This window comes from Odontesthes bonariensis, chromosome 17 (genome assembly GCF_027942865.1).
Source record: "Odontesthes bonariensis isolate fOdoBon6 chromosome 17, fOdoBon6.hap1, whole genome shotgun sequence".
In the NCBI taxonomy this organism is placed as follows: domain Eukaryota; kingdom Metazoa; phylum Chordata; class Actinopteri; order Atheriniformes; family Atherinopsidae; genus Odontesthes; species Odontesthes bonariensis.
The window spans coordinates 35917326-35932894 of record NC_134522.1 but is presented as its reverse complement, the minus strand read 5'-3'; the positions used below and the strand labels follow the sequence as shown (position 1 = coordinate 35932894).

The following is a 15569-nucleotide window of genomic DNA, read 5'->3' as shown; positions in this document are numbered from 1 at the left end:
AAGTGTCACCTTTTCACAGAAAAACTAAACTGAAACATTTAAACACTGGCATGAAAACAGTCAAACTTTTCAGTATGCTGAAATATAGGTCAATTAGTTCAATTATTTCATTTCGTTCAATTAGTTTGATTAGTTTGATTTGTTCAATTAGTGCAATTAGTTCATTAGTTAAATTAGTAAAATTAGTAAAATTAGCTCAATAAGTTAAATTAGTTCAATTAGTTCAATATGTCTACTGGAAGGTTGATACAGCATGGATTTCATCCAGAACCAAAAATCTACCCCTTTGGTCACAGCTCAGTTTTACATAAATAACCCTCACCATGTTAATATAAAATCTGTTGAACTTGTAGGGACATTTTGCAGGTACAGCAGAGCAAACAAAAACATTGTGTATTAAGGTCCTTGTATTGAGAGTTAATAAGTAACAAGGCCCTCGTTACATGTTAGTCTTTAACAACATGTTAAGAGTTGATAAGACTAAAACTGTTAATGTTAGCATAACAGGTACATTTATTGTTAGATTTTAAGGGATCAATCTATTTTCTATACCCGCTTAATCCAACTCAGGGTCCCGGGGGGCTGGAGTCTGTCCCAGTTGTCATTGGGTGATAGGCAGGGTGCAATCGGTCTTAGTCCGACTCAGTGGGGTCACATGGCACTGAAATAATCGGATTAAGGGCTAAATTACAATAAAACTGAGTTATTAAGTTCTTGTTTACATCTTAGTTTGACTAAAAATTGGATCGGATCTGAGAACTCTCGGTCGGATTTAGAGCCCGAGATAACTGGGTTGAAAGTCACTCTAAACCTGCTTGTAGACGCTGAAGCACGTGGTGAATCAGACTTTGCGTTCTGCGCATGCTCCAGATGTTTTCCCGGGGTCGTGACCCGGAAGTCAAAGGAGACGATATTCCTGTTGTTGTCGCCGTCAGAAAGAAACAAACAACGCGATGGAGAATGCTCCGTTGGGCATCGAGTTTGTGCAACAAGCAGCTCATCACAGACCAAATGTAGAGGAACGTAGCTTCATCTGGCTCTGCGTTCTCCATCTTTCTCCAATGCCTGAGTTTGTTGTTGTTGTTGGTGGTGAAGAGGTCAACAGGAAGTGGCTCTATTAGCAACAGTTGGAATGGGTACAGCGCCACCTATCATACCGGGGTATGACACGCTTTGTGCCTCTGATCCCATTCATTCACCGCCATATATCCAAGGAGAATTACCCTTGCTCAAATAAGGAGCAGAACCCAAGTATAGCTGTAATGGAATTAATCTCATCATGTAGACCCACTCACTGTGAGTAACCTGATCCGGTCCAATTTTTAGTCAAAATAAAGTTTGACTTCAGGAAGCAGACACCCTCTCTACCTTTAAGACCAGGCTTAAAACTTTCCTTTTTTATAAAGCTTATAGTTAGGGATGGCTCAGGTGATCCTGAAACATCCCATAGTTAAGCTGCTATAGGCCCAGACTGCTGGGGGGCCTCATCTGTCACACCTTTCCTCACTTTCCTCTCTTTTTCCCCCGTTTAATTTCTTAAATGATATTATGAACATGTGACATTATTGTGGTCATTAACTCGTGTTTCCCTGTTCCAACAGGTATCCTTTGAATGGTGTTACAGTGTTTGTTGTCCCCTCTTTTCCATCCATCCATCCATTTTCTATACCCGCTGAATCCATCAGTCAGGTCGCGGGGGGGCTGGAGCCTATCCCAGCGGTCAATTGGGCGAGAGGCAGGGTACACCCTGGACAGGCCGCCAGTCCATAACAGGGCCACACAGAGACAAACCAGACACACAACCACACACACTCACACTCACTCCTAAGCCCCAATTGGGCTGTGCGAGGTTTTTTCTTTTCAATCTGATTTGAGCTGTCAACTCTTTTCAACTCTGTTCTTCTGACAGTGTAACTGAAAGCCTGAGCACAAGCTGCCGCAGAGCAGAGGATGTGTTCTGCATCTGTTACCGCGGAGGAGATTCAAAGAGAACTGTGTTACAGCTGTTGGCTCAGAGCTGCAGTTCATCCTCCATCCAGCAGAGGGAACTTGTTACTTCAAACACGTCAGAAGGTTACCTCTGCGCATGCGCACATTCGATAAACAAAAGGCATGGTGGCACAACGTTCAGAAATACGTGGTCGGCAGTGAACTTGGTAGTTGTAACTGATGTGAGATGAGCAGAGACAGAAATCTGTAATGGAGTCAGTGAAGAAGCGGCTGGCTGAGTTTTCCCTGGAGGCTCACGGTGAGAAGGCTTCAGCTCCCCTCACTACTTTAATACCAGCCTCTGCTTCGGTGACTGACGTTTCATTCCCTTTCAGAACTGTATCTAAACCTCTCAGTGCCTGATGTTTCATTACCTTTCAGAACTGTATCTAAACCTCTCAGTGCCTGATGTTTCATTCCCTTTCAGAACTGTATCTAAACCTCTCAGTGCCTGATGTTTCATTACCTTTCAGAACTCTATCTAAACCTCTCAGTGCCGTACCTGGACGACCTGCCGGACCCGTTGCAGTTCTACCGTGAATGGATCGGCCCAAATAAGCCCTGCATCATCCGCAACGCCTTCGGCCACTGGCCGGCTCTGTCCAGGTGGACCCCGGACTACCTCAGGTGAGTCTGAGTCTGAGACTGAGTCTGAGACTGAGTCTGAGACTGAGACTGAGTCTGAGTCTGAGACTGAGACTGAGACTGAGTCTGAGACTGAGACTGAGTCTGAGACTGAGACTGAGACTGAGTCTGAGACTGAGACTGAGACTGAGTCTGAGACTGAGACTGAGACTGAGTCTGAGACTGAGACTGAGTCTGAGACTGAGACTGAGTCTGAGACTGAGACTGAGTCTGAGACTGAGACTGAGACTGAGTCTGAGACTGAGTCTGAGACTGAGACTGAGACTGAGTCTGAGACTGAGACTGAGACTGAGTCTGAGACTGAGACTGAGTCTGAGACTGAGACTGAGTCTGAGACTGAGACTGAGTCTGAGACTGAGACTGAGACTGAGTCTGAGACTGAGACTGAGTCTGAGACTGAGTCTGAGACTGAGTCTGAGTCTGAGACTGAGACTGAGTCTGAGTCTGAGTCTGAGTCTGAGTCTGAGACTGAGTCTGAGTCTGAGTCTGAATCTGAGTCTGAATCTGAGTCTGAGACTGAGTCTGAGACTGAGTCTGCAGGGCGGCGCCACTTCAGAACGTCAGCTGTTGCTGCTCTGCAGTTCCAGCTGGTTCAAAAGTGCAACTTTTTGAGCCTATTAACCATGGGCTGCCCTGGTCATGAGCTGAAACGTTGCTGTGTTTAATAGCAGTTGTTGCACTACAGCAGAGGTCGGTGATGTGGATACGCACGTTGCCTGACGCAGCATTTCTGCAATGCACACACCACATTCCCAGCCATTAAAGCCAAGCTACGGCTTACTTACTGCACCAGACTCAACCTGACCTCACATGTCTTTACATCACTGCAGGTAAGCAGAAATGAAAAGAAAAAAAACTTTATTATTTTTGATTCATCCCTGTGGGAAATTATAAGCAGTTCCACAGGAAAGTCTGTAGATGAGTGGATGTCTGGAGAAATTGTGCAATAGTATAAAAAGTGTGCATCAGAGCCTTGCGATGATCTGGCAGAGTCAGTTCTGAGTCTGTTATCATGGATACCTGAAGGTATGAGGATGTGGTGAATGAACCGTGTGGCAGGTTTGTGCCACCGTGGGTTCCCAACAGATACACAGACAGACCACTGGGTTCAAGTAAACCTTTTATTTTTCACTCGGGCTCACGAGGATGTAGTTTCTCCACGCTCTGTCTCCTTGCTCCGGTCCTCTCTCCGCCAGGTCATCTCCTGGCTCTCCTCTCCCCCGCCCGGACCAGCACGCTACTGATAAAGGGGAGAATGATTAGCTGATGATGTGCAGATGTGCCCATCATCTCCCCTCCCCCTGTCCTCTGAGCTCTTCCCACCTCTCCTCTGCACCTGATGCACCACGCCCCCCTCCACAAACCGTCTGACCACTCAAAGCGCTTCCACACTGCATGTCACATGTCCCTCATACAGCACACAGCATAGTGCTTTTTCTGTTCTGATCGTTCAGTCCGATGGACACATCGCTTCCACATGTGGCCCAGAGGAGCCTGGAGTCGAACCAGCGACCTTCTGATTGGCAGGCGACTGCTCTTCCTGCTGCTACAGCTTCTGTTCAGAAACGGAATGACCAATCGGTTTGCTGTCCACAGAGAGAAGATTGGGTCAAAGGTCATCAGTGTGGCAGTGACTCCGAACGGCTATGCTGACGCTGTTGTGGGCGATCGTTTTGTGATGCCTGAAGAACGCCAGATGAGCTTTTCTTCTGTGCTGGACATCATCGGAGGCAAGGTGAGCCTCTGTGGGAGACTGCCACTGGACTGGCTGTTTAACGCTGTAATGACTGTTTAACTCTGGACTGACTGTTTAACGCTGGACTGACTGTTTAACGCTGGACTGGCTGTTTAACGCTGTAATGACTGTTTAACGCTGGACTGACTGTTTAACGCTGGACTGACTGTTTAACGCTGGACTGGCTGTTTAACGCTGTAATGACTGTTTAACTCTGGACTGACTGTTTAACTCTGGACTGACTGTTTAACGCTGGACTGACTGTTTAACGCTGGACTGGCTGTTTAACGCTGTAATGACTGTTTAACTCTGGACTGACTGTTTAACTCTGGACTGACTGTTTAACGCTGGACTGGCTGTTTAACGCTGTAATGACTGTTTAACTCTGGACTGACTGTTTAACTCTGGACTGACTGTTTAACTCTGGACTGACTGTTTAACGCTGGACTGACTGTTTAACGCTGGACTGACTGTTTAACTCTGGATTGACTGTTTAACTCTGGATTGACTGTTTAACTCTGGACCGACTGTTTAACTCTGGACTGACTGTTTAACTCTGGACTGACTGTTTAACTCTGGATTGACTGTTTAACGCTGGACTGACTGTTTAACGCTGGACTGGCTGTTTAACGCTGTGATGACTGTTTAACGCTGGACTGACTGTTTAACGCTGGACTGACTGTTTAACGCTGGACTGACTGTTTAACGCTGGACTGACTGTTTAACGCTGGACTGGCTGTTTAACGCTGTGATGACTGTTTAACGCTGGACTGGCTGTTTAACGCTGTAATGACTGTTTAACTCTGGACTGGCTGTTTAACGCTGGACTGGCTGTTTAACGCTGTAATGACTGTTTAACGCTGGACTGGCTGTTTAACGCTGTAATGACTGTTTAACTCTGGACTGGCTGTTTAACGCTGGACTGACTGTTTAACGCTGGACTGGCTGTTTAACGCTGGACTGACTGTTTAACGCTGGACTGGCTGTTTAACGCTGGACTGACTGTTTAACGCTGGACTGACTGTTTAACGCTGGACTGACTGTTTAACGCTGGACTGGCTGTTTAACGCTGGACTGACTGTTTAACGCTGGACTGACTGTTTAACGCTGGACTGACTGTTTAACTCTGGACTGACTGTTTAACTCTGGACTGACTGTTTAACGCTGTAATGACTGTTTAACACTGGACTGACTGTTTAACGCTGTAATGACTGTTTAACTCTGGACTGGCTGTTTAACGCTGGACTGGCTGTTTAACGCTGTAATGACTGTTTAACGCTGGACTGGCTGTTTAACGCTGTAATGACTGTTTAACTCTGGACTGGCTGTTTAACGCTGTAATGACTGTTAACTCTGGACTGGCTGTTTAACGCTGTGATGACTGTTTAACGCTGGACTGGCTGTTTAACGCTGGACTGACTGTTTAACGCTGGACTGGCTGTTTAACGCTGGACTGACTGTTTAACGCTGGACTGGCTGTTTAACGCTGGACTGACTGTTTAACTCTGGACTGACTGTTTAACTCTGGACTGGCTGTTTAACGCTGGACTGGCTGTTTAACGCTGTAATGACTGTTTAACTCTGGACTGACTGTTTAACTCTGGACTGGCTGTTTAACGCTGGACTGACTGTTTAACGCTGGACTGGCTGTTTAACGCTGGACTGACTGTTTAACGCTGGACTGACTGTTTAACTCTGGACTGACTGTTTAACTCTGGACTGACTGTTTAACTCTGGACTGACTGTTTAACGCTGGACTGACTGTTTAACTCTGGACTGACTGTTTAACGCTGTAATGACTGTTTAACACTGGACTGACTGTTTAACGCTGTAATGACTGTTTAACGCTGGACTGACTGTTTAACGCTGTAATGACTGTTTAACGCTGGACTTACTGTTTAACGCTGTAATGACTGTTTAACGCTGGACTGACTGTTTAACGCTGGACTGGCTGTTTAACGCTGGACTGGCTGTTTAACGCTGGACTGGCTGTTCAACGCTGGACTGGCTGTTTAACGCTGGACTGGCTGTTTAACGCTGGACTGACTGTTCAACGCTGGACTGACTGTTTAACTCTGGACTGACTGTTTAACTCTGGACTGACTGTTCAACGCTGGACTGACTGTTTAACTCTGGACTGACTGTTTAATGCTGGACTGACTGTTTCAGGTGCAGAGGCGGGGAGTGTTCTACATCCAGAAGCAGTGCTCCAACCTGCTGCATGAGCTGCCAGAGCTCATTGATGACCTGGAGCCTCACATCCCCTGGATGAGCAAGGCACTTGGTGAGTTCACACTACTGTGCATGCTCAGATGGACAATTGTCAAACTTTGCATCTGCATGGGCCCAAACTCTGAATTGGTGTCCCATAAATGCAGTGAAAGTCATTTTGAAAAAAGAAAGACTTTTTCATGTGCTGGTTGTTGTGACAATCGGCTGCTTTGTGAGAGTCGGCTGACCGCTCAGACTCCCCCACACCGGCTGGTCTGCCAGACCTGTGGCCTGCAGCTGGGCATCAGAAGGACGGATGTTGGCTCAGTGTGGAGCACCAAGGTCTCACTCTGCATGATGACTTCAACAGGTCATCAGTTTTCCCCTCTCACAGGAAAAGTGTCAGGCCCCGTTGTTGATGGAAACAGATGAAAAATGTTAAAATCTCTCATGGAAATCTCCCCAAAGAGCCCATAAAGACCTCTTTTACGTATTCAGTCTTATTGAGATAACTTAATGTTCATGATAATGCCCAACCTTCAAAGGATATGTGGAAAATATCAGAGCAAGTTACTGCCTGTTTCCTTACCTTGAGTCTTCTCTTCAGTCGGTGTCCCTCCGGCTGGTGGTGTGAGTGGAGGACATTAGGAGTGGACACAGGGACAAAGGAGCCAAAGTGGGCGAACCGATCCATTGTTCTGTTACAGGTCGCTGTTGTGTTCCATGATCCTGCTCAAAAAGCATAAAGGGTGTTTGTGAACGCACAGAGAGGAGCCTCCTTCCTCAGCTCTGATCCTCTGGGTTTTAGATAATTCCCTGTTTCAACTCGCCTGGCTCAGGTAAACGCGTCATGAACAGGTTGGAGCAGAACGTGAGGACCAGCTGAGGAAAACCCTTTCATTAGAGTCCGGTGTGTTGGTAAATAGACTGGACTTGGGCAGCTTCCCTTCTGGCTTGCTTGGCTAATGACTCTCATTTCCAAATGATGTGACTGAGGCCCAAACTAAACCTGAAAATGGAATGTGATGGTTTGAGTCCTGCTGGGCGTCACAAACTGCCCTGCTGTGCATCTGTTATGTCCTGTGAAGGAACAGATGAAAACATGTCAACAAATGATTTCTTGTGTGCTCAGGATCATAAAACATGGATGAGAAATATTTTCTGTCCCTATCTAAGGTCACTCTTTATTCAAGAAAGGGAAAATTGGGCAATAATCAACATTTAAACTGGCTATATGTAAATATACCCAGTTTGGACCAGTTTTCCTGCTGTTATTAGATACCATAAAAACCATACAAACGTCAGTATAATACTCTACATCTTAGAAACTCAGACACAGCTAAGCATGCCGGGTTGTCACAGAACATTCCTGCTTGACAATTTGATTTTAATACAATTCAATTCAGTTTTATTTATATAACACCAAATAACAACAAATGTCATCTCAAGGCACTTCAAAGATACAATCCAATTCAAGCCAATTAGAGTCCAATTCATTGTAATACAACCATACTTTGAGAAGACGTTGAGACTTAAAGGGATAATCCAGCGTAAAATGCACTTTAGATCAATTTACGGGATGTTGGGAGTACATACGTTGAGTTGACATCAAAATCATGTCATTCGGATGTGTTTTGAGAATTTCGATTTGACCGTTTTTAGCCAAAAGTCGTTAGCTTGGAAGTGATGAGGGCATCGAGTATCGCCGCTACAAAACGCTATTTTTATACCTCTTCTACAGCTCCAAACAACATAAATACTTACGTGGTAGTGAGTAGAGGGTCCCTAAAGCCAAACCGAAGTGTCCCGAGGTCCTCATGTGGTCGAATTTAATTTAATCAAGCCAGTACCTTTCCGGAAATGTTGCTGCTGCAGCTGCCGCTTAAGACCGTGGTGAAGTTGGTTTGATATTGGTTTGAAAAAAAAGACACCTTATTTCCTTATTGTGAATATCTGTCGAATATCCAATATCAAACCAACTTCACCACGGTCTGTAGCGGCAGCTGCATCAGCAACATTTCCGGAAAGATACTGGCTTGATTAAATTAATTCTGGACTCTATATCCGACCACATCAAGACCTCGGGACACTTCGGTTTGGCTTTAGGGACCCTCTACTCACTACCACGTAAGTGTTATGTTGTTTGGAGCTGTAGAAGAGGTATAAAAATAGCGTTTTGTAGCGGCGATACTCGATGCCCTCATCACTTCCAGGCTAACGACTTTTGGCTAAAAACGGTCAAATCGAAATTCTCAAAACACATCCGAATGACATGATTTTGATGTCAACTCAACGTATGTACTCCCAACATCCCGTAAATTGATCTAAAGTGCATTTTACGCCGGATTATCCCCTTAAGTCAAGGAGGGCTTCAGGCCCAGATGGAGTCTGTCCAAGGTTTCTGACGGACTGTGCTGGTCAACTAGCAGTCCCTCTTCAGAGGCTCTTCAATATGAGCATTCAACACCATACGGCCTCCCATACTGAGAGATAAGCTGCTCGGTATGGGTGTGGCCCCCTCCCTGACATCATTATTGCGGCTAAATCCAACACCTATTCGTTCAGCGCCGCTGTGGGCTAAGCAGGGGGAAATCAGTTGTCTTACGCGCACTCAATGATATAATGTCCACACTCATTCCGGTTTCTTTCGTTTATTGCTCTCCATATCATCCAATATGACTCCAATAGTCCTTTCCGATTGCAAGATAGAGCAAAAACGTTGAGACAAAGGAGCAGTGCGATGCGAGAATTGCGATGCGGTACACAAAAGGATAGCCTTCCCCCGTACTCACCCAACGCCAAACTGACCTCGCGCACAGGTACCAGGTAGGGCTAATTAAAGGCTTCCAATTGCGCACCACACACGCCCAGTGTCACACCCATGTCCAATGATAACCAATAAACAAAAACACAAACACAAATCAAAGTGAACCAATAACCATAAAGTGTACCATAATGAAAACAAAAAATATAAAGAAAATAATTATGGCTCCTACATTCCGGCCCCTAATTATGCTTCAGGCCATAATTACAATTAACCAAATATGTAGGAGACAACACGTATAACCAATATTATAGCCACTATTAGTTACTATTATTGGATCTAGAACTCCTGAGAATAATCTTTTAATGCATTTTTCTCGAAGTTGTGTTACTCTTAATTTGTCATCCATACAGCTAATTAGTCCTCTGCTTCCTGAAGAAGACATAATTTAGTGATGGGTCTCTCCAAGAATCCAGTCTTTGTTTTTCTTTTCTCTTTTTCTTTTTTCTTGGGGGCACTCTCTCAGCATAGCCCTTTGCCATCATGTCACTCATGAAGTCTGTGTACTGAGTGTGGAACAGACTGTCCTTTGCGAACCTCCTTTTGAGGCTCAAGGCACAATGCACTGCCACATTTCTGTTGTTGGGCATCTTTGTGTCTGCCTCTCTCAAGGGCAAGCCAATGCTGTAATGCCCATCCAGCAACTTGACTGACTCCTTCACAGACTCCATGAACCGAGTGTCTTCTATGGATAAGCCTGGCTGCTCATCCTGAGCACATTCAGGGAAGTCAAGCTTTACCTGTTGCTCCCACAGGTCATCAAGTGTGACGATGGAAATTCTGCTGACCGTGGCTGCTCGTTCAACACATGTAGAGTCCTCAGTGCAGTCCCCCCTCAGTGGACCATTCACAGTCCATCCCAATATGGTCTTCACTGCGTAAGGGCCACTATCTGCACCTCGAATGACCTCCCAAGGTTCCAAGGCCCTGGGGACATTTGTTCCAATTAGCAGGTCCACTTCAGAGTCAATCTCTGTTAGCTTCACATCCTTCAGATGCGTCCATTTCAGAAGATCTTCCTGTTTCGGAATGTTTCCTTGATGGACAGGCATACATTTCTGTGTGAAGAGCTCTGGCAGTGCACAGAAACAGTCCGTGTCCAGTCCAGCTATCTCCTGGTTCGTCACAATGTGGCTACTGACAACTTTCTCCTGACCCATTGTCCTGAGGAGGATGCCAGTTTTCTTTCCGGTGACGTTCAGCCTATTCATGAGACGTTCCGTGCAGAATGAAGCAGAACTCCCTGGATCTAGGAAGGCATATGTTGTGACTACTTCATTCCCTTTTATAGATTTCGCCTGAACAGGCAAGATGGCAAGTGTACAATCACGCTCTCCGGCCCCAGTAAGCCCACTAGACTGTACAGAGATTGGACCACTGCCACTGGCCCCTCCACTGTCTCCCTTGCCGCCTTGGTTCACCTTTGCTGTACCAAGTTGTGACTGCTTTGAGTAGATGTGCAACAATGTAGGATGCCTCAAATTGCACACCTTACAGAACAAACGTTTTGTGCAGTCTTTACTTCTGTGCCCAATGCACAAGCATCCATAGCACACGCCAGTTTCCTTCAAGAATGTCATCTTGTCACTGTGCGCTTTCCTTTCCAATGAGAAGCACAGGTCCAAGGTATGCCCTGCTCCGCAGAACAAGCAACTGTTTGTGACAGGTGAGGCATTATTTTTGTCATCACATACTGACTTCTTGTTATGGTTCTGTGTGCTTTTATTCATGGGAGCAATGGTGGTTGCAAAACTACTTCCTTTTGCTTTGGCAGAGTAAGGTTGGAATTTAAACTGTTTCAGGTCTCTCTTTGCACCACCTGGAGGATCATGTGACATTAGATCTCCGAACAGTGGGTCACTTGCGATTTTAACTTGCTTCTCCACAAACTCAACAATGTCATGAAAGGAAGCTCTGCGTTTTGACATTTCCTGTAAATTACAAGCAACTTCCCTCCATCTCTCTTTGAGCCTGTAGGGTAACTTCTTCATCACTGTTTGCATGTTACTTAGTGCATCAAGTTCCAAACTGAAATGAATTCCCCTCATTGCATTATTGCAATGCCTTAAGAAGATGCTGTACGCCTGAAGTGCTTTGACGTCTTCAGATTTGATAACTGGCCAGGCAAGTATCTTTCCCATATAGGCAGAAGCTATCTTCATGCGATTACCAAACTGCTCCTGTAGCAGTGACTTTGCCTTTGCGTATCCCTCCACCTCAGGCATATGCTCACAGCCTCGCACCAACTCTCGAGGCTGCCCTCTGGTGTATTGCTCGAGGAAGTACAGGCAATCTCTGGCACTGAAGGTCTTTTGCTCAATGTTGTGTTCGAATGACCTCATGAATGTTTGAAATTGCAATGGGTCTCCATCAAATGTTTGCATATCCCGCTTTGGGAGTAAAGAATGGTACTGCTGCTCCACTAGCATCGATGTGATTTCATTCTGTTTCTCTAGGACTGCTGCCAGGTGTTTAGACTCAGAACTTTGCATTCCAGGTGTAGCTTGGTGATCCTTAAACTGAGGCTTTGGATGGGCTCGAGGCAGGTAAGTAGACATGACTTGGGATTGTGGTACCATATTTACTGTCAGAGTTGGTGGTTGAGCAGATGGTATGACCTGTGATTGTTTCACTTTGGACCTAGCACCCAGTATGTGGTCTCCAGCTGAAGTAAGACATTGTTGTTGTTGTACTGATGGTTTTGGGACAAACGTCTCAGCTTCCACATTTAATGGACAAAGATTGACTTTTTTCCTTTCTCTTTCCAGGTAAGAATTCATCCCGTTTGATTTACTTTTGCTCACATCAGATGGGCAAGAGTCAGTCACTCCAAAGACTTAGCAATATCCATTTCCAAAGTCAACTTTTCCTTCTTTTTCCTGAGCAGTTGTTCTTCCTCTTCCAATGCATGCTTATCTTGCAACCATTTCTGTTTAGCCATGAGTGCAGCCATTTCTGCTTCGGCTTGAATGCGTGCTGAACGGGTGGTTGAAGTGTTAGGTAGTTTTGAAGTATTAGATCGAACTGAGATATTTGAAATGCTGTCACTTGGTTGTACATCGTCCTGTTGTATAGGAGAAGTTTCCATTGCATCAAGATTTCCAGCATTCCTATTGCATTCAGATGTAGCATTTCCATGAGCAGGTGCATTCTCATGTGCAATTGCAGTGAGTGAGGGCTCTGAATGATCTTGGGCTACAACAGCTTGTTCAGTCACAGAGATCCATTTTGTTACTTTTTCAATAAAGGATGCATTGTGTTCATACACTTTTGTAAACCAAGCATGTTGTTTCTGTTGCTCCTCTGGGGGAAGCATTGGCATGACAGTGTTATGCAGCTGAGTTGCATCTTTAAAAAGTGCATGGCAATTTTCCAGGTGAGACTGTATGGCTTTTACATTTTGTTCATTTTGGTTTTGCATAAGGTAATTTATTGTACTCATTAACCCTTTTAGTTTTTTAATTTTTGTTTGTCTTTCCTTTTGAATACCTTCCATTTTGAGTGCTAATGCTTTGACAGTAGGTTTAAGTTGTCTTTTTTCTAAACCTTCATTTTGAACCAGGCTGTCTTCAGGAGACTCATTTACCCCAGCAGTACTAATTTTTCATTCAAATAAATGACCATACATTGATTACCATAACACCATAAAATGAATTCAACCAACACTCATAAGCAGCAGCAGGAATTAATCACACAGTAAGCAAAACAATAAGCACACAGCAGTTCACCAATAATTCAAAGCAGCAGGAATGTTCATAGGGCAACACCATCAGTAAAATGCAATATGCAACAATGTCCAGCAACAAGCAATAGAAATGTTCCAATAACACCTTGCTACGCTCGTAGGCAATTCACAGCAGCAATGAATTACAACGTTCCATAGAAAAACACTCGCAAGCGCAATAAGCAACAATGTCAATAATCCACGTAACAGGCGCTTGAAACGTGCGTTCACAAGAACCTCCATGAAATCCAAAACAGCGCTATAATCCCATACGATTCAGTCAAAGTTTTTACCTCTATTCCAACAACGATCTATGATGGACGCATTTAATCCACCAAGGAAAGGTTGAACACGCCGAATGCAGTATTCACCACACACTGATAGTCAATAAACTGCAATACCTTTTGATTCCACCGATGAGGCTTTGATGAATCGATGCTTTACCCAGGTTGTTGTCCAGGAAGCGACTTTAATTCCAGCTATGAGGTTTTGATGAAGACGCCGCTGTTTACTCTCTGAAGTTTTTCAGGAAGCAAATCATGAATGAATCAAAGCGAGCCGCCGTCAGGTGCGTAGATCCAGCTTCTCCAATCGTCTCGTTGCACAGCAGACGGAGTGATGACATCAGGAACAACATGACATTCTTCTTCCAATTGCAGAAGTAATACGACGATCGTTTTCAGAAATTCAGCATCAAAGTTCAAATATTCACTTTATGAGCGTCTTTGGCGTACAAATAGGCGCTCAGCCTTTTGTGTACTAATATTGCGGCTAAATCCAACACCTATTCGTTCAGCGCCGCTGTGGGCTAAGCAGGGGGAAATCAGTTGTCTTACGCGCACTCAATGATATAATGTCCACACTCATTCCGGTTTCTTTCGTTTATTGCTCTCCATATCATCCAATATGACTCCAATAGTCCTTTCCGATTGCAAGATAGAGCAAAAACGTTGAGACAAAGGAGCAGTGCGATGCGGTACACAAAAGGATAGCCTTCCCCCGTACTCACCCCACGCCGAACTGACCTCGCGCACAGGTACCAGGTAGGGCTAATTAAAGGCTTCCAATTGCGCACCACACACGCCCAGTGTCACACCCATGTCCAATGATAACTAATAAACAAAAACACAAACACAAATCAAAGTGAACCAATAACTATAAAGTGTACCATAATGAAAACAAAAAATATAAAGAAAATAATTATGGCTCCTACAATCATGGATTATAGACTATCTGTCTGCCAGACCACAGTATGTCAGGATGGGGAAATGTGTTTCTGGAACACTGGAATGCAGTACTGGGGCTCCACAGGGTACTGTTTTGGCTCCTTTTCTTTTCACCCTGTACACATCAGACTTCAGGTACAACTCAGAGTCCTGCCACATACACTGAGTTCTTCTCAAATGTATTTATTTATTTATATATTAATTTCTTCTTATTGTTGTTGTTATTGTTCTTATAAACAATAATTGGAAATGTATTTTTTTTTAAATTGAGCGCAGTTATTATCAGCTGGATAGAAATGTTATCTCTCAACATCCCAAAGAGTTTTCCTCTTTGGCTGAGATGCTGTAAAAAGCAGCTGACAGAGCTGCTAATAAATCCATACAGGAGCAACACTCTGACATGGAAGAATGTGATTAAATGAGCAGTTGGATTCAACTGAAAAACAGAGCACATATTACAGCACATTAACTCAAGTTTCATACGATTTCATATCATATTTTGTTATTCCACATCTGAAATATGGTTTCAGTTATAATTGAATTAAAGTACAAATAGGCAAATCTCCCATTCTTAATGAGAGCTCCTTTCTTTCGTCCTGCTTTCATCAGGTCACAAGACTAAAGATTTCCTGTTCTTAACACAAATAGTTCGGTTCAAGCTGTCTCTGCACCTCACAGCAGAAGGTCCTGTGCTTGAGATGCACCCTCACAGGGGAAATATTGGATACAAGTATGCTGTGTTTCCATGAATGATGTATGAGGCTTCTTGATGACTGCAGCCAGTCGCACTACAAAGAAGTAAATGAGAGAAATCCATTAAATAACAGAAAATCCACCCGACAGGAAGGTGCTGCATTGGTGGATTTTCTGCTGCTGAGAGAGCAGAGAGGACAGAGGAGGCAGTGGGCTGATTGGCTGGTGGGAGCATCACCTGCTAAAGACTGAGGAACAAACTAAGAGGAATAAGGAGGACTGTGTCTGATAGGGTCAAAATAACTGCCGTACTAGGATTCAGTAAGTTGAGACTTTTAAGTGCTTTAACTCTGTTAACAAGAATGGGCAGCTCATTATAACATGGACACACGAGTCGTTTCTCACGCAGTATTTTCCTCCCAGATGTATCCTGTTGTGGCTGGAGGTATTCCTCCATCACAGAATTGACCGAAATTGCTCCCACAGCTGTTCAACACCAATTATCAGATTCCATACATGGTC

The 15569-nt window shown here is 44.5% G+C and overlaps 1 protein-coding gene across 2 annotated transcripts in view; it reads left to right on the top strand.

Moving 5' to 3' along the window:
• The first annotated feature begins 2098 nt into the window (after window positions 1–2098).
• The window catches only part of jmjd7 (jumonji domain containing 7), a 28069-nt gene continuing 14598 nt past the window's right edge, over window positions 2099–15569 (top strand). For both annotated transcript variants that reach the window (XM_075447787.1, XM_075447786.1), the window contains exons 1-4: window positions 2099–2248; window positions 2463–2616; window positions 4231–4369; window positions 6539–6653. In XM_075447787.1, the coding sequence (XP_075303902.1) occupies window positions 2200–2248; window positions 2463–2616; window positions 4231–4369; window positions 6539–6653 (457 nt within the window). In that variant the 5' untranslated portion in view covers window positions 2099–2199. The remainder of the gene's footprint in view (window positions 2249–2462; window positions 2617–4230; window positions 4370–6538; window positions 6654–15569) is intronic.